The sequence below is a fragment of the Sebastes umbrosus genome, chromosome 4, assembly GCF_015220745.1.
Source record: "Sebastes umbrosus isolate fSebUmb1 chromosome 4, fSebUmb1.pri, whole genome shotgun sequence".
NCBI lineage: Eukaryota > Metazoa > Chordata > Actinopteri > Perciformes > Sebastidae > Sebastes > Sebastes umbrosus.
The window spans coordinates 26,109,307-26,136,917 of NC_051272.1; the positions used below are offsets into that span (position 1 = coordinate 26,109,307).

The 27,611-nt window shown below is 40.7% G+C and overlaps 1 protein-coding gene and 1 long non-coding RNA gene across 2 annotated transcripts in view; one reads left to right on the forward strand and one right to left on the reverse strand.

The window, feature by feature from the left end:
- Nucleotides 1–27,611, forward strand: part of nrn1la (neuritin 1-like a) — a 79,592-nt gene that overhangs the window by 37,002 nt on the left and 14,979 nt on the right. Inside the window, exon 2 of the mRNA XM_037766724.1 lies at nt 15,329–15,479. Within this exon, the coding sequence (XP_037622652.1) occupies nt 15,329–15,479 (151 nt within the window). The remainder of the gene's footprint in view (nt 1–15,328; nt 15,480–27,611) is intronic.
- LOC119486555 lies at nt 8,319–20,228 on the reverse strand. Its single transcript, XR_005206553.1, has 4 exons — nt 19,549–20,228; nt 18,614–18,615; nt 14,248–14,252; nt 8,319–8,380 (listed from the first exon to the last, which is right to left on the reverse strand). It is a non-coding gene; the product is annotated as an uncharacterized LOC119486555 (long non-coding RNA).

The window sequence follows — 27,611 nt, forward strand, 5'->3', positions numbered from 1 at the left end:
TGATGCCTGTTGGCTGTGACAGAGTTAAGGGAGTTACACAGTAGTACCAGCACCACGCATTTCCGAATCTGATTTTCAGGTTGACTGGCAGCTTATTCCGCTTAGTCGGGTGTGAAAGCCACCATGCTGCGGCCCGTTTGTAGGATTTGTTTCAGTTTAAACCAAACGTATAATTTAGAGTGAGTCTTTTCAGGCCTAAAGCTTTACTTTGATCACTCGCTTGGTTTGATATATAAGCAAATTAAATTGACATTGACCTTCAAGCTCATTTGATTGCATCACTTCAGAGAACAGAACACAGGTTTAAATCAATTTTTAAGGATTTTCTCACCTTTCTTGTCCTTGTTTTTGCTCTGGTTGTGGCTTAAGGATGGACAACTACTGGCCAGCTTTTCATGAATATTTCTGTGAATAGGCCTATTCAGGGTCCCCGGGGGATGAAAATGATTTTGGCGACCTTTTGACTTTTCTTGTAGTAACACCATCAGCACAAATGCTCATTTGTACACTAGAAATGTTGAAATATTGTGTATATTTGTCATGAAAAAATTTAGGAGCCCATTCAGGCTCCCTAGAGGATGAAGCCTTTTCATTTTTAACAATCCACAAGCTTTCCTGTAGCCAAAATCGTAAACTTGCCTGTTTTACCATGAAATCTGTGTGGATGTTCATAGTCCATAGAGAACAAGCCTTACTGATTGTGGTGACCCCTTGAACATAACTATGCGGTGTGGTTACAGGTGCAACTCAGCACACCTCTGACCACACCCAACAACACCTATCAGGGTAGCTGGGTGTAATCACATCCTGTGCTGCTAAATAATGTGATTTATGGAATGAATGGCACTTTTATCTGATTACAGGCGTCCATTATAAGTGAGTCAACATGCCACAGAGGGTAAAACAGAATATGTTTAACATCACCGTTTAATATGTTTAAGGCCTTCTCATATCTCATATTTGAGCAATGCTGCCGTAACAGTCGTTCTGTAAACTGACATGTCAGGGCGAATCTTAAAATAAGAGAAAGTAGAATCCAGCATATACTTTTTCATGCTTTCATGATAAAAAATATACTCTCAGAAACTCCTTTTGATAAGTGCAGATGCATTTCAAAGTGCCGGTGGAATATGCAAGGGGAAAAGGTGAGCTGTCTGGCATCTCGGCGACAACAAATCAAAGACATTAAAAAAAGAACAGAGTCTTTTTGAGTTTCACAAACAATCTTAATAAACGTGAACACCACACAAAGGTCAACAGATGTGTCACATCTTTCAAAACAACAACATAAATCACATTGCGCTGTATCACTGCATATTGCTTACTGAAATAGTTTTGTTTCTTGAAGATACATTACACACTGACCTCAGAGTTTTTCCTTTTGAAAATACAAAGAAAAATACTTTTGCCTATTACACTCAGATAAGAAAAAAGAAACGGTTACAATTTAAGAGAGAAGTGTTTGATGGAGTTCAAGAAATAGAAACGCATATATATCATTTTTAGGATGCTTCAGGGTAGTTGTCCAGGAACTCAACAGTCACAAGTTAACAACGTTAACGGATAAGGTTGGCGATGTTACTGTCAACAAATCTCATTAAACCAACAGTATATTGATCCCATTAACAAACATTGTCTTTGTATCCAAAGTCTGATAAATATTATTCCTCTGTGCCATAGAGCTCCATTGTTGTCCAAAAACTATTAAATACACATCAATGAGCCACACTGTTTCACGGGGTGACATGTTTCTGTAGAATATTTTGAGATGATTCCACATATGTCCTCCTGCTACCTTAAGTACCCATTACTGTAGCATACCAAATGTGTATTAGTCCAGTGATTCTCAAAGTGTGGTCCGGGGGCCACCGGGGGTACGTGATATTCACTCAGGGGGTCCGCAAAAATAATTTGCTATAAATTATAAAATTGTGCTGTATCATTAAAAAGAGCATATCTACAGATGGGGTCCATTTGTGCCAATAAAACAAGCATATTGTGTCCATTACTCCCACCCACGTTAGCTTTGGGCCAATAGAAATGATATGATATGATTGTGACACATCACGTCAATCTGTCATGAATGAGTCACTTCACTCAGGGCGCAACAAACTGTTCCTACTGCTGTTTAGCTTATATTTAGCTAGTTTGATGATGTGGACTGACCCACATGTTATACAGAAATTACAGACCGCAGAACGAACCAATCAGAATAGTGTATTTAACACAGCCGTGTAATACATTTACATAATACCTGCCTTGTGGGAAGTTTGACGCGCCCTCAAAAAGAAGTCTGATTGTATAGACGTCTATGAGAAAATGACCCTACTTCTCACTTGATTTATTACCTCAGTAAACATTGTAAACATGAGTTTATGGTTTCAATCGCTAGTTTCAAGTCTTCTTCGATTTTGCGGGATGTTAATTTAGTAAATTATGGTCCCATTTAGAGTCAAATAGACCATACAGCAGGGTATGCTTTAGGGCGTAGCTACCTTGTGATTGACAGGTCGCTACCACGGCGTTGTCCAGTCTGGGAGTTGTCCGTGTTTTTGTCTTTCAACTTTATCCCTTTAACAGTGTGTTTTCAGTTCATGAAAGTTAATTGTAACATTTTGGTCATGTAAAAATGTCTTATTAAGCGTTTGGTTGTACTTAGCTCTTGTGTCACTTCTGGTTGCAAATAAACAACATGGTGACGGCCAAAAACCAAGATGGCGACGACCGAAGTGCCGAACTCCAGGCTTCAAAACGGCAGTCCACAAACCAATTGGTGATGTCACGGTGACTACGTCCACGTCCTATGTACAGTCTGTGGTTCTAGTTGAAACCCAAAATACAAGTATTAACTGAAAATGAGCAAAGATCCTCTTTAAAAAGGCCACATTGTACCGTCCCGTCAAACCAGCCCGCTGCTTGAGTCTCTCCTGAATCAGAAGACGGAGAGTTGATGATAAGAAACAAGGGAGAGAACAGATTGGATGCAACATAATCATATTGGAGCATTTTGTTGCGCTGCTCGAACATATCGTGGAACAAATAGCTCACTACTGGAAATGTTGCCATGTGGAAAAAGAAGTTTTTTTCCCCAAAAAGTACCTATTAGTACTATTAGTATTGGATTTAGTATCACCTCCTGAGCAGTGCCAAATTTGTTGCCAATTTTGCCTTTTTGATTGCAAAAACTACAGTGCCCAGCTGTTTTAGTACATCATTTCCTCCTTTTTGAAAAAGGAAACTATATATTTGTGACCTGTTTTTAAAGATTTACATCCTCAGTAGGAATAAATGGACTGGAGGAGACAGAGTAGGGAAGTCGTAAAGTATCGAGAGACGGACTAACACAATAGTCTTTTCATGGGATTGACAACAAGACAAATATTAGATAACACCTGTCTTATCCTTTAACATTTGTCATACAGATACTATATCCCACCGTATTAGGTGCAGTGAGAGTAACATTTCCTGACATCAATAGTCCTAAACAATTCTGCCAAACAAATGCTATTTATCAGTGCAATTCATCAACCCCTTCAGCTTTTCTACACTTCTTCATCTCTTTTTATCCCCTTTATCTCTTTTCGATCGCAATCAAGTCGGCGAAGCCTGGAGAATTCTCTCGCTGTCCATATCAATCAGTCACTCCACCTCCCTGCTCTTACTGCTCTCTCTCTCTCCCTGGGCTCAGTCTTAGTTCAGATATCAAATATTAATCAAGGCAGGTTGAGAAGCAGTTGATCAGCTGTCCCTTCATTGATCTGCCTGCTCCCCTCAGCACCGATGTGTCCCAGCAGCTGGAGTTATACTTCTAATAAGCATTTAGTTTCAAGTGGGTTTTTTTTCTCTCTCTCTTCTCTGTCTCTGTGTTTATGTCCAGATTTCAGTTTCTTTTCTATTGAGCATCTGTCTTTGCCATCCCATGTCTTCATGCCATAAAGCAACATTTTGAAAGCTGTGATATTCCAATTACAATTCCTCAGCCCTGCTAGTGTAGAAGAAGTCCATTCAAATTCAGACAGTGATCACACATCTGCACTAACCTTGGCAGAGTCTTGCCACTGACTAATGGGGAAAGTCCTGCAAGAGCGTTAATAATTCTCTATGGGCCCAAATTATTTAAATTCTGAGTTGGCTATGTCTTGGGCTCATTCAATGATTTATTTTCTTTACCTGTTCACCCCCCCTAAAGGGGAATGAAGCCCTCCCCAGCATGCACTAAGCAAGAATCAGGGTCAGACCCTGAACTGAATGCACACCACATCATCATTTAGTAACAAATAGACTCTTGGCCCTTTTTGAGCTTTTCTGGAAACCTTTTTAGGAGCTTTACCTGCATTTCATCTGCATGAATCTAGCTCTGGTTTTGATTCCTGGACCACAGTTCTAATCCAAAACAGGTTTCTGATCTGGAAGTAGCACTTTTTGAAGGCCCAGGAACTATCTGTGCCGGGGCATGAAAATAATCCAATTCCAAATATAGGTAACAGGCAAGCTAAACCTATAAGAATAGTTCCTTTACTAACTTTAGACACTAATCCAGTAAGTTGAGCCGGTAACGTCCCAATGGATGGTGTCTCTTCATTCATGCCCGGTCCATTTCTTTTAGGAACTTGAACGCATCTCCTGCTGTGTCAAATAGGCAAATTCGTCCATCTTCACACTGGACCTACAATCGTGCAGGGTAAATGAGGTAACAGGTGATGTTCCTCTCCTTCATTGCCTTTAAGGCTTGGATAAGCCGTTTGCGACACCTGGCTAGTTCTGGGCTCATATCGGGGGGGAAAAGCTGACTTTCTAGCCGTCAACAGTGATATTTCCTTTTGCTTTAGTAAGTCGCAGGATTTTTTCTTGGTCCTGAAATCGAAGCAGCCAGATCAAAACAGGTCTCGGGTAGTCGGTTGGGATGGGCTTGGGGTTCAGGATCCTGTGGGCGCGTTCAATTTCCATCGGTCCGGTGAGGTCTGCACCCAGGACTCTGGGTATCCATTCAGTGAAGAACTTAAGAGGGTCCCGGCCCTCGCTGTCTTCCTTTAGTCCCACCACACAAACATTGTTCCGCCTGCTGTGATTCTCCATTTGATCCATTTTTTGTCTTTCTGCAATTGCTTAATCAGTCGGTCGAGCCCATTAACGGTGTCCTCCGTGTCACCGATGCGTTACTGAGCCTCCTTTTCCCTTGTTAGCAAGCCCTCCAAGGTAGCTTTCACTTCGTTGATGGAAGTTTGGAGTTGCACAGATTTTGATTTGATTTTCTGTGAGAGAGTCTTGTTCCCCTCTTGAATTTCCCTTGTTAGAACAGCAAGCATGCCGACTGAATTCTCTGTTTCGGAGCATGTCGGGCTAACGTCACCCATAGTACCAGCAGCCTCGTTGGGACGGTCCATCCCTCATCTGTTAGTTAATCACTTGAGGTTAAATTGGCCCACCTCAGCGTTGTTTTAACTTAGATAAGAGGGTCCGTTAGAGAGCTCAGCTCATTCACGTCTGCTCAGCTCCACGACATCCGTAGTTCTCAGGGCTGAACAGCACTGACTGGTTGAACACAAGCTTCGAGATTGTCAGCAAATGTGCTTACATCTGTGCGTTGTTGCTTTTCAGTCATGCCAGCTGGCGAGGCTCTATGGGCGGCAATGTCGGTCAGTCGAGCTACCACTTTGATCCAGACTGAAATATCTCAACAACTATTGGATGGATTGCTATGTAATTTAGTACAGGCATTCATGCTACCCAGAGAATGAATCCCATTGACATTGGTGATCCTCTGACTGAACTCAAGGGGCCTTGAGTTGCTGAGTTTTGATCCTGGGGACTATTTGGTTACATGAAAACCTGCAGGATCCTCACATACTTGTGTTCATGTGAGAGAATCCAGAAGAACATATGGACTCTATACAGTAAAGGCCATTCGATCAACTCTGGAGATTCTTATTGCTGTGAGGCCACAGTGTTATAACACCGAGCCATTAGAGTTAAACTACGCCGCCCTGTCAGACCCCCTGGTGACCTCAGCATGAGGTGGAAAAGGCTAAATCAAACAGATCTTTTTAGTTTACAAGCCAAAACAGGAAGAACATATTCCTGCCAATTGAACAGATGTGCTTCCCTGCCTTGATTTCCCAACTGCACCAGAACTCTTTTCAGTTTGAATCGTAGCTGGTGGAGATAATCATACAGAACTGTTGGCCTCTGCGGAGGACTTCTTTCAAAGAAATGCAGAAATTCAAATCAGTGCATCATGGGACTACCTTATACCCTGTTGATTTACATTTAATCATTACGATGGGCTGAATTAGATATAATTCATATATACATAGGCTATTCCCACAATAATTCCGAGCTTGTTGGCACTTCGAAACGGTACTACTGTTAAAGAGACAACATCCTTTATTGCAACCTGTATTGTATGGGGCAGCTATAGCTCAGAGGTAGAGCGGGTCGTCCACCAATCGGAAGATCAGCAGTTTGATCCCCGGCTCCTCAGTCCACATGCCAAACTGTCCTGTGGCAAGATACTAAACCCCAAATGCTTCTCACTGCTTTGTCATCGGTGTGTGTGTGAGCACTGCAGCCTCTGCCATCAGTGGGTGGGAATGGGTGAATGCTGACATGTAGTGTAAAGCGCTTTGAGTGGTCGGAAGACTAGAAAAGCGCTATATAAATGTACAGCTGGGAGCTGAACAGCACTGGAGCATCTGAGGGAGTATGAAGAATTGGTATAATGTACGCAGCTGCTGCGCAGCCGCTGACAATGGCCACTCCAGACAATGCTTGTTTCCACCAGACACGCTGCGGGCACGTTTCAGAAGCTTTGCTATAAATATGCGCCTAGTCTATTTTTGATGGATCCGCGGCGTGAAGCACAGTGTTTCCTTCACTGGTTAAGGGGATGCACCCAAAACCAGCTCATTTTACCAACCCCATATTCACGTGCAATGCCTGTTAGCAGGATATACTGTATATACAGTATATAGCCTGATCATACCAGGCTACCATCACTTTTTGAGAGAGAGACAAATTGAAAGGGCACGGCGGCCATGGCCCTCATGGCCTCTGTGAAGTTCCTGCCCTGGCTAGCAGTGACAATGTGTAGCATCTAAGAGTTTTGTCGGCACGGTGAGGTTGCTAAATTTGGTATTTGCCCGTATAGAGACCAAAACCAAAACCTGTGCTCATCGACCATACCCGGCATCCAGCGCTGTAGCCCAACGCTGCAGAAAGTGCAGGGCAGATGGATACAAAATATCTCTGACATCGTTTTTACAACTGTCTGTGTACAGATTATTAAGGATAACTTGCCTAATCTATCTCCTAAATGTCTCTCAGCGTCTCCTTTGTTCTGTTATTACTATGTCTAGCATTCTTGGTCACTCTCTTCTCTCTTCCCCGCGCCAACTCCATCTCCACCTCTTTTTCTCTCACACCTGTCTTCTTTTTTCCTTCTCCAGCCATTATTCCTCCTCAGGTCTTCATTAAAACTTGATGGAGATGAGTGAAGCCAATAATCTTCAGTCCCTCTGAACAACCCTGCCTGAAATCAATAGTTTCCTGGAGAAAAAAGAACAACAGAGAGAGAGTAGGGGGTGGGAGAAGGTCTGGTTTATTAAATATTAAACAGCAGGTCTCTGGGGAGAGGGGGAACAGTTGTGGTGATGCAGTGTCTGACCCAATTAGCATCTCCTGTTCACCTGCCAGGCTCCAGCCGTGGCTCCACTCTGACTTTTACTCATCACGACAAGCCACTTCTGGGACAGTCACACTCTTCAGGAGCGTTATCCTCACCGTCTTGTACACTAATCATGACATGATGCATCTGTGCCTGTCACACCCTTGAAGAGGACCATCTTGGCTCCGTGAAAAATCGGCCGCTACCAGCTCCAAAATGATCTCACTCTTCCAGAGAGCCGTCTGTCAACAAGTCACGATGAGGCTCCTCCGGGATGAGCTAACTCTTTAGTCACATTGTCTCAGCTTTTTGTGTTACCAGTCATGAGGGTCTTCTGGGACTGTGTAACTCTTTAGCTACACCTAAAACACTTGGGTTTCACAGTGTACATTTTACAGTGTTATGGCTGACTTATATTCAGCTGAGAGAGGCCGCTCGAGGCTGCTGCTGCAGTGGGGAGGATAAGGCCGGCGGGGACCCTCAAGAGCCTGAGCTGCCGAGAGCAAACACCAACTTGTGGAGCCTTCGTTCAAAATATCCTCCGATGCCAACAGAAACGTAATCATTCTGCTGTGATTGAAAGTCAGCGTGGGTAGTTTTTGTTAGATGCTGTCGCCGACGACAACCGAGAGAAAGCGAGCCGTGTGCGCATTACTATGCATGAAAGTTTTCCTCCTCACTGGGACAGAGGTGTGCTGGAGATCTTCAGGATGAAGACTGGAAAAGACAACCAAGACCAGCGATTTGGGCACCGGCACGGCAGAGAGATACAGCGGGGGAATCAGCGTGTATAATATAATATAAAATAATTAGCGAACTGTTCGTCATAACTTTTTTTTATTTATGAAGAAATATAATTAATGAAACATTATTTAAAAGTTTTCTGAATCTGCTCTTTGAGGGGAAATATTTCAGACAAAGGCTGTGATATGTGTAAATAATAAAATAATTATTTAACTAGTAATAACAATGGTCTGAAATGATGTAAAATTGCATAGTTTCAGTCAAAAACCTTCACATTTTCATCAAACCAGAGTTGCTGATTGTTGGAATAGTGGAAAGACTAACCAGGACGGGTTTGGTTATTCTGTTTTTCTCCAGTTTGAATGAAGTGTGTTTTACGATAACTTTACAAGACAATTAAGCCTGTCTCAGTTTGGTGTACGAGAGAAACTTGAATTCAGGTGTACAATTGTATTTTTCTGTTTAAGTGTAAGAATATATTTCCTTCATTGACATTTTGTGAGTTTATTTTGTTTATTTATCAGATGCAGCGAACTCGCCGTTCCCGCACAATGCATCCTGGTACATGTAGGCACAACCGGCAGCAGGATTGAGGAATTACTCAAGAACTATAATTAAATTGTTAAAGATTGAATCAGTTTTGGGCTTGTGGCTTCTCACAAAAAGGCAGTGTCTAATTGGGGCTCGTGTCACGTTTCAGATGTTTGTGAATTGTTAGCAGTTCCTCTAAGAATGTCCCCTCGAACCTGTTTCATTTAAATAACTGTTTGAGGCTCAAAGAGGTGAACTCATCAAATACTTCACAAAACAGCTAAGATTAGAAGATATTCTTTCCTTGTTTCCTCTCCAATAGAGAGCTCCATCCTCTGTGCACTCACTTTTGCAACTAAATGCAATATCTCATTCAGGATTTCTTTCATCTGTCTTTCTGAAAAAGAAAAGTGTATTCGTAGTCAAATTGGCATACAGTAGTTGCAGAAATCAAAACATTTGAGAAAACAACAGGTAATGCTGCCGCCACACGCTTCTGATGTTCCTGGTGTGGCCCGGGTTATATGGGAATGGTATTTATTAAAGGCAGTTAAAAAACATAAATATTAAAGTAGTTAAAAGTAGCTCCATATTGACCAGCTACAACAGCAAAATGCTGCTCAAGCATTGATACATCGGTATTTGTCAGGGTTGTGAATTTACAGGGGGACCCAAACGCAGAGTTACAGGCAGAAAAGGTAGTTTTTAAATAAAAGCAAGCTTTAATAAATCCGGCTGAATAATCCAAACAACAAAAACCAACAGGCATACAAAAAACAAAAATGCAGGGAAGGGAACAAAGTCCAAAAGAACAAATCCAACAAACAACAAAAAAAAAAAACCTGAGAACAAAACCAAAAATCACCAACCAGGGGAACATGAGGAACACCAGGATCAGGGCAGGAGTTAACATGCAAAACGGAGGACCAGGTAGACGGGGCTGGAGCGACAATCGAACCGACAAAGACAGAGGGGAACACACAGGCTTAAATACAAGACGGTGATTGAACACAGGTGAAACAAATCAGGGCGGGGCAGACAATCAATAAAGGCGGGAAAAATAAACAAAGGTTGGAAGTAAAATCAGACAAGACACAGGAGGAGTGAATTACAAAATAAAACAGGAAACACTGGAATGAAATAATATAAAAGAAACCAAACCCAACACAAACCAAAATCACATTAACATAACTAATAACAATCTTAACTTATAACAAAGAGGAAAAAGTTCAATGCTCTGGCACAGCCAGACCATGACAGGTATTAACAATCTAATAATGTAATAAGTGATAATATACCAGTCACTGGGGGCAGTTTTCAAGAAAGAATACTTTTGATACTGTAAGTAACGTTAAATTTAGCTGATAGTACTTTTACTTAAGTATAATTTTAAATGCAGGACTTGTAATTAAGTATTTTGTAGGGCTGTCAATGTCTAATGGCTGAGTGGGCGTTTCCATTTGAAAAAAACGGAATAGAGCGCAGATAGACCCGCCCAGGATCTGAGTACTTCTTCCACCACTGTCAGTCTATTACATAACTGATAACTGGCATGATAAACAATAAAGGCTCATACCAGTGCAAACACTGAATGATTTAATTGAACAGAGTTGTGATGAATGGTAAAGATAAATATGAAAGAAGTCAATTAAGTCAAGCTGTTTTCCTGTTAATAACGGATCTGTTTCTAAATTTAAGATCACAGCTTTCATCTGCTCTATTGTCATTGAGAGTGAGTCCCACTGGGTATCACCCCTCCCTCATGTACATGTGATAACTATTCAAACACTGTAACAGGCAGGTAGTCATTGGTGTGCATTGCCTGTCATGAGACAGGAGCTTTGAGATGAATGAGTAAAGGGATGAATTAAAATAGAAGAAAGACAGGAATAAGCAACAGATGGCAAAAGAAAGAAGCTGACAAAACTTTTCACTGCATCGTCCTTTTGTCTCCACCTTCTCCATCACTCAAAGTAAGCAAAGTAAGAACAGGGATGATACGGGTATCATCTTTAAAACAGATATATTTCAGAAAAGTTTGTGTCAATCATTTATTGAATATTTGAATTTCTGTTTCAGCCAGTCAAGTTAGAGTTGATTTTGTTTTTCTAGACACACATCAGACAGTCCAACGATAATTTATTGATCACCTGTCTCTTCTCCATCTGAAGCAACTTCTCTTGCCTCCCACATTATCAGGGACATAATCACTACTGACACACCTACATCAAAATCATGATGGAAAGGAAATGTAGCCTCAAGAATTTCCAAATTTGGGATCAATAAAGTCTATCTATCCATTTATTCATCCATCCATCCATCCATCTATCCATCCATCCAGATAATCAGACTGAATTGCATTTCGTTTCACTGCATCATTCAGTCTGAATTCCTGCTCCTTAGCTGATTCCTGTTTGGGAGAGTTGATATTTTGCTCTAATCCATCAGTAACAAGTGATGTTTCTGTCCTGCAGACATCATTTTCAGTCAAGATGGAAGCTGTGGGAGCAATTTACTATGAGGACAGTATTTTTAATGTTGCCATATACTTGGCATTTTCCTGTCCAAACCAGTCTCCTAGAAATTGTGGTTATATCATGCTAATTTGCAACATTAATGTAATGCTGCTCGGATTATGTTTTTTTATGAACATAATGAGGAAACATGGTTAATTCATGTATCTGGCAAGTTGCAAAATGTTAATACTGAACATATTAGTTGAATGTACAGAGCCTGTGAGTGTCCATACTAATTTGTGCCTTCAAGATATAATTTGTTTCCTCAATTTGATTAAACTGTTCCCACATTTTGATAATTTTTTGTGCAAAAGTAGTTACAATTCAATTCAAACCTTTTTAATGCAGCAAAGAATTGGACAAACCAAATTGAATGGATCGGCCGAATTGTTGCCGACACCCAATCCAGCTGTTTGAGTCAGTATCGGCCTGATATCCGATGTGGTATCAGTGCATTTCTAGCTCAAAACTAACCTCACACGGGACATGATGTGAGCCCGGGTCTCAGGCATCAAGTTTCCCATCACCACACGATTTGGGAAATTAGTATTACAGTATAAAAACTTCTAGAAAACAGGGTTTTCCTGTCGCCATTCTTCTGGCTCTGACACAGGAAGGTGACACCTTCATTCTCAATCCAGCCAACAAAAATCTGATTGGTTGTTTTTCCAACCAGCAACCAGCCATAAATGCACAACACCTATTTGAATCATTGAGAAATCTGGAGATGTGGGCGGTGATTGAAAGGTCCGGAACCAGACTAAAAATGTTGAGAAAAGGTTTAGAAGCTTTGAGTTGAATGAAAGAAGCGAGATTGAAAATTTAAAAGCCTTTGATGGAATAATTCCATCTTCTGTTTTCATGACACTTAACCGCTCCTCGAAGTCTTGTCAGGCCTCTGATTTACATTCAATTGCTGCTTAAAAGATGAGAAAGGATCAGTCTAATGAAACAGTGGTGCCCAGGTCCCAGAAGAGATCTGGGTCTCTGCAGTGTGCACATTAAAGCTTGGTTCCCTGTCATTTCAATCTATAAATGGTCGTATAACACCAAAACGATTTAATGATTGCCAATAATTATTTCAAAATACATCAACCAAATACGCATCTCTCTGGACGAAATTTCTCCTCCTCAAGTCTGACTCAACAAACAGCTTTGGGCTTTGGTGAGATGCTGTAAATAGCCATGTACAAAGTAAATGACTTGTGAGGCTGGGTTCTCAGGGGTGTGTATGTTTGTGCATGCATGAAGTGTGCACTTAAGTGCCTGACTTTGAAATCCTGAGAAGCTTTGGTGGGGGTTTCTCTACAGTTTCATAAAGACATGAACAAGAAGTGGTCTCCTGTCCTGAATGGGCCTGTAATTGCACTCATCTTTTGGTTTCATCTGATGTGACTGTGTGGTTAATGTAAGTAGCTAGCTATCCTGCTAGATTAATACACTTTACTTTCTTACCTTCACAGTTTCTGAATTCGACTGTGTCAAGAGCCTGCAGACATTACGGCAAGATACTGTAAGGTGTACTGTAATTTACAAATGATCCGTCAGTTTGTGCACAGTTGACCTCAAATCAGAAATGACCATATCCAACATTATGAAGACAAAAGCACCTGAAAGCGTAGGTGTATGTAACCTTCGTTACTTCCTGACACCTGCCTTTAAAATGTATTTCCAATATGAAAATCTGACTCCCCTTTCTCCTGCCAAAGCACAGATCGTCCTGTCGTTCCTACCCTAATCTTTGTACGTACTCAGAACTGACAGTAAGCACCTCGTCTTCTTGCTTGTTCTCCGTCAGCGAGTGTTTTGATAATCCATGCTGACAACTGAAAAGATGTTTCCTGAGCAGCTTGACACCTGACAGATTTGTCGTTGTTGCTCTTGGTTGGATCCTTTTCTTAAGGTTGATTTGGGTTTCTGTAGTTAGTGCATGTAGAGTTTAGAGGCATTGCATTTACATTTTAATGTTAAAGCTGCAGTAATACATATTTCGATATTAACAATGGATCAAATGTCTATGTGTAATGTGAAAGGGTTTACTTGTAGTGACGAACCCATAGAGAATTAGCACCTGACTCTGCGTTTCCCCTCAGCTCTACAGAGTGATTTTGCTTCTTTCATCTCATTGTTTGGATTTTCCGACCCCCGACTTTACTGTTTTGATTCACACCTGCGGCTTTCATCTGTGTCATTTTTGGCTGCAGCAGTCAGCTGTTTTCAGCAAAAAGAGCGATGAAAACCTACAGCACACTACCTGCTCAGCTCCACACAGAAAATAGACAAAGTACCAGCTGGTGAACATAGTGGAGCTTTTAGCCTCTAAAGAAACAGATATTTCTCACAGGAGTTGGTGGAGACCAAAACAGAGCTAAAAGGAGAGTGAATGTTGGACTTAGGCCCTGTTCAGACCTGGCATTAACATACATCTTGGGTGATCCGATCACGAGTGAACACCTCTAAGTACAGGTGTGAGTGAACTAGGGCTGTCAATTGCGATTAAGATTGCATGATTTTCCATAATTAATCTGCAATTAATCTGCGATTTATTACAAACACCAACTGACAATGGTGCAATCAATTGATTAAAATATTGAATCATGATTAATCGTAAATTAACCGCACATTTTGTATCTGTTCAAAATGTACCTTACAGGGAGATTTGTCAAGTATTTAATACTCTTATCAACATGGGGGCGGGCAAATATGCTGCTTTATGCAAATGTATGTATATATTATTATTGGAAATCAATTAACAACACAAAACATTGACAAATATTGTCCAGAAACCCTCACAGGTACTGCATTTAGTATAAAAAATATATTCAAATCATAACATGGCAAACTGAAGCCCAACAGGCAACAACAGCTGTCAGTGTGTCAGTGTGCTGACTTGACTATGACTTACCCCAAACTGCATGTGATTATCATAAAGTGGGCATGTCTGTAAAGGGGAGACTCGTGGGTACCCATAGAACCCATTTTCATTCACATATCTTGAGGTCAGAGGTCAAGGGACCCCTTTGAATATGGCCATGACAGTTTTTCCTCACCAAAATTTTGCATTTTTAGCCTCCTTGGTGACAAGCTAGTATGACATGGTTGGTACCAATGGATTCCTTAGGTTTTTCTAGTTTCACGTGATACCAGTAGCTTCACTCTCACTTTAAAACAGAGCCCGCTACAACCTAAAATTCACAAATTGCGTTAAAGAAATTAGTGGCGTTAAAACTAATTTGCATTAACGCGTTATTGTTGTGTTAACTTTGAAAGCCATTGTTATGAATAATGTGAGTGTTGGCACTAATGGAGTCTGGTGGCTTTGAATAGAGCTATATAACAGTGTGTCAAGGTGATTTGGTCTTGGCTGCTGCCCTCAAACATGATTGTGTGTTGCTGCTCTGAACAGAATCTGATCACTGAGAATAAATAAATACATTTCTCCTCTGTTGTATTTCCATCTCCTGGTCAACGAGCCTTGACATGTCTCATCTTTGATGTGAGCAATCGATCAGCAGTAGACTTTAAACACTGAATGAGTGAGAGGGGAAAGGACTGAAGATGGACCCACAGCTGTCTGTAGCTCTGCGTGTATGATGGATAATACTCAACCTCTCAGTCTATCATTGAAACAGAAAGCTGCACAGACATCAGAGTCACTCACTGGACGGACGCTCTTCTTTTATCTGCACACTTCATGTCATGTCAGTCTGGTCCTATACAGCTGCAGCCATTAACAAAGAGTAACAGAAATACATTTATTGTCAACTGCTGCATTGATATTCCTGCTCAGATCGATCACCCAGTTCATATTACACAGTGAGTTCAGCATTCAATTAATCTTTTCTCTGTGTGGTTTCTTGTGTGTGTTCTCCAGTGCCGAGCCCGTGCCCTGTTGCTGCATCGTCAGCCAGAAGGTGTCACTCCATCTATAAGGGTTTCGCTCAGTGTCTGATGGCTCTGGGCGACAGTCTCGCGGACAGCGCCCACAAGGATGAAGACACACACGAGATACACTCCATCTGCAGGTCGGTGTAACCACACTCATACAGTGCCGCATAGCACTGAGTCCGTTATATAGAAAGCCGAGTTTCCGTATTTAAAAATGCATTTCTAAACCCTGCAGGGCAGTTAGGTCAGTATCACTGAGTATTCAGTTACTTTCAGGAGAGAGGGTTTAGAAACAAAGACAGCAGCTCTCTGGGGATGGCCGCACATATTCTCTGAGCTGGAACTGAGTATGCAAGGAAGGAAAAGTTTAGACAAGCATTTTGCAATTCCAGAAAGTCAGTCTGCTACCTGATATCAATAGGGCACGTGCATCTGTACAATACCACAGATCGAAGTCTTGGCTCTCTGATCCCCCACTGGATTTACTCAGGACCTGTTCAAATGCAGTTATACAGATAATATTTCCTAAAATAGCTGTGTGTGAACATTAATAAATGATGACAATGTTACCATAAGGGATGGGGCGATATAGGATTATATATATAAAAAACAAAACACTCACAATAATTGATCAGCTGTGATTTTCCATTATCGGGATAATCGGAAATATCATCATGAGTGATAGTAGAGTAGTAGTGAAAAATAGAGCTTGATTTTAAAAGGTATAAGGGCTGTCAAAGTTAACGCGATAATGACACGTTAATGCAAATTTGTTTTAACTCACTAATTTCTTTAACGCATTAACACAACTCGCGATTTCAGAGGTTGTAAAGCTCATTTTTAAAACTATAGTGAAGATACTGACACCATATGAAAGTAGTAAACCTAAGGAATCCATTGGTACCAACCATGTCATACTAGCTTGTCACCAAAGAAGCTAAATAACGCTCCAAACTTGTGATACAAAATGTGAGGTTAATTTGCGATTAATCGCGATTAAATACTTTAATCGATTGATTGCATCATTGTCAGTTGGTGTTTGTAAACAAAACCATTCAAAGATGCCCCATCCTCCTCGACTCAAAGAGCGAGAGGGAGAACGCAGTGGTGGTCGAACAAGCTAGAAAGTGAATGAAGAGAGGGAGTGGCGTTGACAAGAACTTTAAACTTTAACACTAAGGAGTGAATTAGAGAAATAAAACATAACTTTTTGATTGTTTTATATACGTTCTAAAGCACAAATAAACACGCCAACACCTCTGCACAGCCTGTGAGAAGGTGGCGCATTGCCGGATTTTGAATGAATGCAGCCGAAGCGAACGCTTCATCCCGTCCTCTCGACTCCTCTGCTGTGGCCTCTCTGCTCTGCTCTTTATACATCCATGACACAGACAGAGAGCAGAGGAGAGAACCGGAGGCAGCGATGTTAAAGGCGTTACATTTACACGTTTTAAATTAGACCCGGCAGCGTTATTACCTACATAAATGTGAACACTGCTGAGACCATTAGCTGCTTGTACAATACATTTGACATGAGCTTCCAGGTCAGAAGCAGAGGAATCTGCAGGCTTGCTTTAAAGAGGTACTCCATTAATTCAGTATTGCCAATCCATAAAGTAGGGGAACATAATTTAAAAAAAGGGTAAAAATTAATGCATCAGAGTCATAGATATCCTTCATAAGCACCATTTGTAACACAGGCTTTCTGTTAAAGGGATAGTTTGAGTGTTTTGAAGTGGGGTTTTATGAGGTACTTATCTATAGTAGGTATATAACTGACAGTTGATGGCGGTCGGTGTGCCTGCAGCATCGAGAAACAGACAGAAGCACCGGCACCGGAGCAAAGCTATACAGTGCTGTGGATGGGGACGGCAGAAGAACGTATTTTAGCCACCTTAAAGAACGACTCACCTAAAAGAATAGATATCTGTTTAAGTTTACGCTAAATTTAGAATACTTTCACCGCTTTATCTTGCTGTCAGACAGCCGTTTCCTTTTCCTTTCCGACTTATCTATGCTCTCTCCAAAGCCAGCAGGCTCAGATGACAAAAAACAGTATAGATACGTTTCACTTTCAGGTCAGTTCGTTGTCGGAAAATATAGTGTACACTTAAATGGATATACATTTTTTTTGGTGAGCCTTTCTTTTAGGTGGCTAAAATAAATTTTTCTGCCGTCCCCGTCCACAGCACTGTATTGCTTTGCTGCGGTGCCGGTGCTCCTGTCTGTTTTTGAATGCTGCGGGCGTGCTGACCGCCATCTACTGTAAGTAATACACTGACTATGGATTACTACCTCATACAACGCAACTTCAAAACACCCGAACTATCCCTTTAAACAAGACTCACAGTCTCCAGCCATGTCAGAGGCTCTGTGAAGCTGTAGTAAAGGATGGGATAGGGAAGGTAAAGGATGGGGAATTCTGTGCAGTTGACAGCACAACACAGTTTCACGGCAGTTTGTGAAATAGTAAATAAATAAATTTAATCTATTTGATTCGTGTACATAGATATGAATTTCCCTTTTTTTTGGTGACGCTCAGCACAACTTTTAAAAACCTATTTTTTTGTGCTTTTTCCTAAGAATGTCCAGTAACATGTGACGCACGTGTCAATTTCCACTCCAGTCTTTTCAAAATAAAACTACTTAGCTGGGTTTAGGAATAGATCGACTTGGTTAGGCTTAGGTAACAAAACTACTTTGTTAGGTTTAAGAAAAGATTGCGGTTCGGGTTAAAATAACTCCGTAAGTGCCGTAACTTAAGTACGGAAGTTAAGTGACGTATAAATCAACGTTAACTTCTGGTCCTGTGCTGTGTTTTTTGACCCACTCATCCACCTCAACCTCCTCCCTACTCGGCGTTCGCTGCTGTTTATACTTCCCAGTTCACAATTATGTGGATTACATACGAATTGATTTTGTGCTGACCATCATGAAAAAAATGTGAAATTCGTGTTTATGTACATGAATCAATACATTACATTTTGTGAATTTTTCACAAACTGCTGTGCGACTGGGCTGGACAGCATGATGTTGAAGATTCTGGTGCACCACACTGACATCAAGACTGTTGATATTTCTTTCTTTTCTTCCTTCATTGTTGCAAAAAAAAATCCTTTTCCATTGAGAACTCCCCTCGCACAGGATTGTAATAAACTCCCTGATAACATTTTTAAAAAATGATTTTACTGACTGGGACTGTAGGGATATTGAGTCTTTGACAAATAGAGTGACTGCAGTGATTTATGCAGCATGACTGCTAGATTGCCACAACTCTGCCAGGTGTCAGTGGAAGTTGAAGGAGAAATCACTTCCAACGCGCTGATCCTGTTCGGGGTATCATTTATTTTATACAAAGGTATCCCATTTAATTTGATCCTGATGTTAAAAAATGCTACAGACAGCACCTTTCTGAGTGATTTTAACCTCCACCATTTTAGTGTAAGGAAATATAAACTGTAATGATGCTGTAGCTATTGCTCATATTCTTCTAGTTCTCAAAAGTGGAAATCTAAAGTGAAAAGTCTATGACAGCGTTGACATTTGACAGCCAAGCCAATGTTATAAGGACGCACTGTCAACATCTGTGATGCGCTATAGACTGGATGAACAGCCAATAGGAACACTCTCTCTCTGAAATGACCTGAGATTGACGGTCTCCCGTCACGGACTAGATTTTTTAAAGCCTGAAAACAGAGCCATGAGGAGGTGCAGAAGTCTAGTTTTCTGCTTACTGTCTCTTTAAGTGATAAGCTACTTTTAGTGCCCACAGATATTGAACCAATCAAATCAGTCACTGCAGAAAGAAATTTATCGAATGAAAAATTCTGTTAATTTTTTTTGGTAACAAATAAAAATTACAAAATAACAAATAAGTAGGCTATCCAAGTCAAAGTATGCACCAAGGATATACTGATTTCTCAGAAAATTTCCGTTTGATTTTAACTTTGAACACTTAATCCCGAACAGCGCTGCCTTTTCTCCTCTCCCAGCATATCTTCATTCTGCAGCTCTCTTTTTAGCCTCTCATTGTTTGGGCTGGAGGCCTGATGACGCTGATTAAAGATGCAGAACATCTCTCACTTCCCTTCTCTTTTTCCCCCCCGTTTCTTTCCCTCACCACTCCATTTTCTCTATATCCTGTATCCATTCGTCATTCCTCCCTCTCTCTCTGTCATCTCCGCTCACCACTCTATTTATACATACCTCTGTCATCCATCTTCCAGAGAAGTCGTATCCTCTCGACCATGGAAGGTAGCCATTAGTGTGTCAAGGGTCTTAGAATAGGATCGCTGATCTGAGAGCTTCTGTCGAGTGAAATTTGTACAGTACCAAAATTAAATTGAACTCCTGAAGTACACAGAATCATCACAGCAGACTGTAAACACATAATGGGAACAGTGGGGGTCAACCAAAGAGGTCAAAGTAGCTGTTACACTCAAATAAAGTTGCTATACTGCAGAGGTGAGAGGTTACGTTGTTATTTAATGCAATATAACAGGAATTGTCACAAGCACTCTTTTCTTGCTGCATTATGAATGAGGCTTTTGCAAACTAAAGAGTGTGATCAGGCAGCGACAGCATACATGCTCTATATAATACCGCTTACACACATTAGGTAGTTCCCAGGGAAGTGTTGTCGCTCAGCTCACCATGTGACTCAGTGAAACTAACTCCGGGGTATCCAGGGAGGATTTTCCTTTTGTTCAAGACACATTTTCATCGAGATCTACAAAGCTAAACATTATAGTCCTTGAGGAAAACCTAATGGAGTTATCCTGCATATATCCTCCTCTCCTTGCAGTATCAGTCATCTCATTGATATTTGCTGCCAAACCAAATTTCATTGTGTTTAAAGGGATAGTTTGGGTGTTTCGAAGTGGGGTTGTATGAGGTTCTTATCCATAGCAGGTGTATTACTTTCAGTAGATGACGGTCGGTGTACCCCCAGCATCCAGAAACAGACAGGAGCACCGGCACAGGAGCAATACAGTGCTGTGCTGTGGACAGGGACGGCAGAAAGACTCACCAAAAAAGATTGACGTCCATTTAAGTGTACACTATATTAGAATATTTTTTCAGATGGCGGAACTGAACGTAAAGTAAAATGTATCCAAACTGTTTTTGTCATCTGAGCCTGCTGGCTTTGGAGAGAGCATAGATAAGTTTCACTTTCAGTTCAATTACCCGTTGGAAAGGAGAAGTAAAGGGCTGTCTGACGGCAAGATAAAGCTGTGAAAATATTCTAAATATAGCGTACACTTAAACAGATTTTTTTCAGTGAGCCTTTCTTTTAGGTGGCTGAAATAGGTTTTTCTGCCGTCCCCGTCCACAGCACTGTATTGCTTTGCTCGGGTGCTCCTGTCTGTTTCTCCAAACTGGGGGCATGCCGACCGTCATCTACTGTAAGTAATACACCTACCTCACATAACCCCTCTTCAAGACACCCAGACTATCCCTTTAACATACAATAACAATAGAGCATCTTATCTTACCTTGGCTCAAGCTTAACTGCACTTACTGGACTCTCCTCTCATAGTTGCTTCCTCCTTTTTGATGCCAAGCATGGCTCTTTGGTTGGTGGTGATGTCGGTCTGTTGGTTCACCGCTTTGGTCCAAATATCTCTACAACTACTGGATGGATTGCCCTGATTTTTTTGTACAGATGTTCATGCCCCCCAATGGATGAATCTTAATGACTTTAGTGATTATCTGATTTTTCTTCTAGTGCCACCAGCAGGTTAAAGTTTTCACAGTGAAATATCTCAACATCTATTGGATGAATTGCAATGGTGGAAAGTAACTAAGTACATTTACTCAAGTACTTAAGTATAATTTTGAGGTAAAAATAAACTATTAGTAAAGTATCCAAAACGAGCTTCATCTTTACCAGCTGCAACATTAAAGTTATGAACACATTAATGCATCAATAATTATAATCTAATAATATAGTATATATTATTCTGAAATGGGCCATTCTGCAAAATTAGTAATTTTACTTTTGGTACTTTAAGTATATTGTGATGCTAATACTGTTGTACTTTTACTTCAGTAAAATTGTAAATGCAGGTCTTATATCGTAACAGAGTATTTCTACACTCACTTTTGTACTACTTAAACATCTAAATACTTCTTCCACCACCGATGGACTGGAACAAAATGTTAAGATTTCCCTCCCACACAGAGGATGTACCCTAACAGGCTGATCTCATACACTGTTCGTAACTATACCGACAAAAAGTAATGCACTGTAATTTGTGTATATCCCACGAAATAAATTTGTGTGTAATTGTGAACCAGGAAATATAAATAGACGATGTGTGCATGTGTGTCTCTGTGTGCATTTTGTGTAGTGTTCTTATTTTAAAAAATGGAGAAACAGTTTGGTTTTAACCGTGACTTTTGATTAAAATGAGTGTGAAGGAACCGTCCGAGAGAACTTCCCCACAAGTAGAATAACAACTTGTTATTCTATGTGTGTGTGCGTGTGTGCGTGTGTGCGTGTGTGCGTGTGTGCGTGTCACCATGGCCCTGCAGCCCACACGTGGTACCACTCCACTGTTGTTAAATCTCTTCTATTCCTTGAGGTACCAATTAAACTACTAATCCTGCAACCCAGCCACCTTAGTGTGAGTGTTGCCTAATGCAGGGACATAAGAGCTCTCTCTCGCACACGCACGCACACACACACACACACACACACACACACACACACACACACACACACGCAATCCTCATGTCTGCATACACACTTCTCCCCAATCTACACCCTCTGTGTCCTCGCCTCACTTCCTCACTTTTTCTTTCTCTTATTTTTCACTCTCTCTCTCCATCCCTCTATGCTTCCCTCTCTCTCTCTTCTTCCTCTCTGTTCGCTCTCTCTTTCCCTTCCACTCTCTAGTCTTCTTTCACCTCCCTCCATCCCTCCGCTCTTTTCAGCTCCCTCTCTCCACTCAGGAACATGGTTTTAGCGCCTCTATCAGAGCCACCTAATGAGGAGGTAGCATGGCGCGCCCCTCTAAAGTTCCGCAAGCACGTGCACACACACACACACACACACACACACACACACATGCTACAATGTAGTCTGAATAAGAGGATATGATTTGCATCTAGGCCAAGGCTGCTCCATTGTCAGAGTTCTCCCAGGAGTGCAGCGCTGCTTTTATTCCTCATATTCACAATAGGCTTTATGCAGTTACAATCATTCACTGTGGATCCGGAGGAGGTTAGGTGAAAAGGAAATATTATGGGCTAAAGATACAGAGTTATTAGGCACAATAGAATTAAACAGTAACCTTTTGCTGCAGCTTTAAAAAGAATTGGGGAGGTTCAGATGAAAAATACGGTAGGTACCAATTTACATAAAGGTAAAGTTATAAAGGGTTTATAGGTTATCAGTAATAAGTTTATTCATGTTAAAATCACTCTGCATATTAGCAATAAGCCGTTATAATGTCTATTCTTATATAGCTAAGAAGAAGGATTGGGTTGCCAGGTTGTGAATTCACATTTTGTGACAAGTGTGACTAAAATCTGTTATTTCCTCGATCTTTATGTCAAATACTGAATCAATAACACCCCAGAAAAGTATGTCTACTGCATCAATAATAGTAAACATAGGCAATGATACACTGGAAAACTTTTTGGCCAATCCCTAAGGAGGATGAATTTTTCCCTAATATGCTGCTGACTGGTTATCATTGACCTGAGTTCCTGGGTCAGTGTGGTCCTACTGAATGTGCTATTTTCATGTCCCTGTAAATAAAATAGATTTTCTTCTGAATTAAATGCAGAATTTGGGTCAAATCTGTGGATCTGTATAGATGTAGAAAAATGTATTTTTCCGATACTAAGTGGTTATTTTTTACACTCCTAGTTAATAGTGATTTAGTAGCATTTATAGTTGCAGGTGTCATAGGTAAATGTGAAGAGAAATCCCCCGACTCCTTATAACTGTGATTCATGTGTTTACATATTTATGTACACCCCTGTGAATTTGTGGGTTTTAGCAACTTGGTATTCTACAGTTGAAAGCTTCCACATTGTGGGTAGCCTATATTATAATTGGAAGGTTTTTAAAGAATTTATATGTTTTTTAATAATAATACATACTGAATACATAACCCCCAGAACTGTATTCCTGACAGTGTGAGGAAGGCTTTGAAACACCATTTGGGACGTCATTTGGTGAAGTGATAATTACAGATAGTATAACTGAATAATTAACTGAATAAATAAATGCAAATGAGTGTTACGACCTCGCGGTTGTATGCCTGAGTTATGGCCAAAACGCGTTGAAGAAATTTCCTTCGGGCATTCCTGAGATATCATGTTCATGATAATAGGACGGACGGAGGGACGGACAACCTGAAAACATAATGCCACGCCAGAACAAAGGCATAAAAAATCTAAGTCATTATTTCTGGTCAAAATTTTGTGGTGCAACAACTTGGTAAGGTTTAGGAAAAAATCATTGTTTGGGATTAAATGAGTACTTGGTTAAAGAGGACCTATTATGCTTATTTTCAGGTGCATTTTGTTTTTGGTGTTTATCTGGGTCTCTATTAGAACATGTTTAATTAATTTCAATTCAGTTTATTTTTACATAGCGCCAAATCATAACAGAAGTTATCTCAAGACGCTTTTCATACAGAGCAGGTCTACACTGGACTCTATAATGTAGAGTTCATTCTTATGTGACAGTGGCAAGAAAAAAACTTGTCTTTAATGCCACATGCTTTTATGTGTTTTAATGTAAAAAAAAAAAACGCTTTACTTTTCTCGTACCAGCTGTGCTGCAGCACCCGCCCACTGTTGTAATCGGTCAACCAAACCAAACTCTTCGGACTCCGCTCCAGCTCCGCTCTAACTAGCTTTGATTGAGGGGGTCCCAAACTAGATGAGGTGGACTCAATAGAAAATCCAGATCTATTAAGCATGCAGTGGAAAAATATAGTGACCCTCTGAGAGTGTGGATACTCAATAGCAGATACCAAATCACCACAGAGAGATTGAAGACATTAAACAGTTTGTCATCTGAAGGATGTCATAGAAAAAAATCTATTATATCACAATACACAGGTCTCAATATATAGGTCGCACCTATGTGACAGAATGTAGTCATAACTGAGAAAACTCCTCATTCAGACCATTTACCCAAAGGTTAAGGTAAAAATGTGTTTCCTTGGTTACAGTCGCACAAACAAAAGCTAGAGTCTACCGATCGCTAAAATGAGTGTTATCAGAAAACTCTCTCTCACAAGGTTTAGTTTTCTTTCACTCAGGCTTCTTCCACAGCAGCCGTTCTATTTGCCTTTTATATTTGTATCCTCTACAGATTTAGATAAGGCCATTCATGCTTTCATTGCATCTCATTGCAGCGTCTCTATTCCTATTTCTGCCTCACTTTAAAGTCACTTTCTGCTCTACAGCTCATTTAGGATGCAGCAGTTAGGATTTAAACTGCTGCCAAACAAAGACAGCATAATATCCCCAAGTTGTGCATCTCTTGCTGGTTATCGTGTGGATTTATAAATTATTTTAAGGGGCAAGAAGGAAGAGTTTCAATTCTTATAAGAAATTGTCATTATAGATCTGTAAAAGCCTCTGCTGCTCACAAATTCTACATGAAATACATTGTTTAACATGTATAAAAATAGTCGTTTACTGCTTGAACCTCTACTGCTGAGATAGCTGCAAAATATAGATCAAGTCTTGTGCGGGTAGAAAATAGAAAGTGTTTTTCCTCCCTCAACAAGGTGAAAGAAGCCTTCTTGAAGCACGTCAAACGGCAACCCTGATGAAGGCCATTGCAGCTGAAGAGTGATGATTTTAACATAAAAGCTTGTCAAAACTCTTCCTCAAGAAAAACTGAATTCTTTTCATTCCTTTGCTTCTTTTAAATTCATGCAGTTCGCCAGAGCTGAAAGGCTGCTGCAGTTTTTTTCTTTTTTGTAACCTTTTAGTACATCAACCTTGGACAGGATAGTCGCAACACTTTATGTGATTTCTGCAGGATGTAAAAAAATACCCACATAACTGATGTTTCAGTCAAAATCCCTGTTATTCCCAGCTCTGATTTAAAAATGACTGTGAAACTTTGGTATATTTGTTAAAGGTATAATATGTAACCGTTGTCAGTTGCTGTTTGTAAACACACAGCATTCAAAGTTGGCGCCTTCTCCTCGGCTCAACGAGTGAGTGAGAGAGAGAGAGAGAGAGAGAGAGAGAGAGAGAGAGAGATACAGAGAGAGAGAGAGAGAGAGAGACAGAGTGAGAGAGAGAGAGGGAGTGAGAGAGAGAGAGAGAGAGAGACAGAGGGAAAGAGAGAGAGAGAGAGAGAGAGACTGAGCAGCGATTGTGGAGCGACCTATAGAGTGAATGAAGAGAGGGAGCGACGTTAGGCTACATCCAACCTAATATGTTTTTGTTTTAAAACGGCCTTTTAAAATGAAAACGATCTCCGTCCAGATGAGCATTTTATGGCCGTTTTAGAATTAATCTGCATTCATACTACCACGCCTGAAAACACATGAAGGGGTGAGCTGATCTGGTATTTATGTAATTTTATCCTTGTACATTGTTGCATTATACAGCCGGGCTGTTAACCAATAGAGTGGTACAGGAATGACGTATTTCTGTAGACCAACCTGGAAGTTAGAATAACATGGGTTCCCTCGACAAAAAGCCAATGGTTATTTTTCCATTGGGTTTTGGTTTATTGCAGAAAATAGCTCTGTGGCAAACAAACTTGTATGATACTTACAGGTTTTGTTCAGCAAGATAATCTTCACAACTGAACACCACTTTTATGATTTTTGAGGCATAAATGAAATCAGTAAGTAAAATGCTAACGTTAGGCTATAAACGAACTACACCACAGTCGCATGAGCGCGAGTATACACAACGAGGCTGTAAAGAAGGACGAGTCGGCATGATGATGTTTAGTAGTCTCATTTAGCCACTTGTTAGCAACAGCCTTATTTAAGACATATAAAAGCTTCAAAATTCACAAGTGGGATATTTATTGAAAAACCCGTTCAAAAAAACTATTGACTTCCAGACGAGTGAATTGGAAGTGCTAAAATGCTAACTTATTTCTGGGTTTTAGGACTCATTCCTCTAGCACTCTATAACGATAATGTTGAAAAAAGTGAGGTACAAGGGTTAATCACATATATGTTACCTTTTTCTTGAAATCACACCAGAACAAACATGATTATACAAGGCCATACACACCACAGGCTCTGACATACTGGGGCTGGAGGCCTGAATTGTTTATGTAATGTAGCCACTGATCATTGTCCCGGCAAACTATTTCCACACCTTTTTCCACCAAACATTTAAATGAATAGTTTAACACAGTAACAGCAGTTTTGTTAAAAACATATCTAACAAATCAATCTATCAGTCTTAAAACTGTCCTGTCATCCTGTATTTACATATCATGTGACTCCATGTGGAGTCCTGACCCCAAAGTTTCGAAACTCTGCTCTAATTCGTTCTTTTCAGACGTACTCTCATCTGCAATATAACAGACTGTGTCACTGGAATTGAACATACTGTGACTTTTTTCCCTTGCGTTCCCTAATATCTCTTGTGCTGCTCTGCTGTGTTTCACTCTTTTCTGTTCTCCTTACTTTGCACTTTATTGCCTTCTCCAATTTCCTGAAACAACTTTGCTTAGTGTGAAATATTGCCCCAGATGTCAATAAATGTATCCTGTAACATAGAGCCCTGAAACCTATAACACCCAGATGACCATATTGCTGTGTACATTCATTTCAAGTCAAAAAACAACGGAAAAAGAAGTTCAGAACTGGGGTTTGGAGGTTTTCGGATGTCAGCAGCAGCATGTTAGCAGCAGAGCGAACGTACTCTCAGGAGGTTTTATTATTGTGAAAGCAGCTGGTTGTCTGTCAGTGTCCTCGCTGTGTTTCTGCTGTCTCTGCACCACCTGTGACTTGAGCAAACACACACACACACACACACGCAAACTGCAGGAAGACACACACACAAACTCAGACCCATACACACCAAAAACCCTGCACCGCTGCACATGATGCCATCTCTTTCTGGTTTTGTTATCCTCACACACACACACACACACACACACGCACACACACACGCACACACACACAGACAATAGGCAGATGCTGGCACCTCCTCCCTCCCCTCCATCAGCTGCTCCTCCCACAGCAGCAGGTAAGCAGCCGTCCTCCTCCAACAGTCAGAGGTGGACCACTGGAGTGTGTAAGCCCTGGACA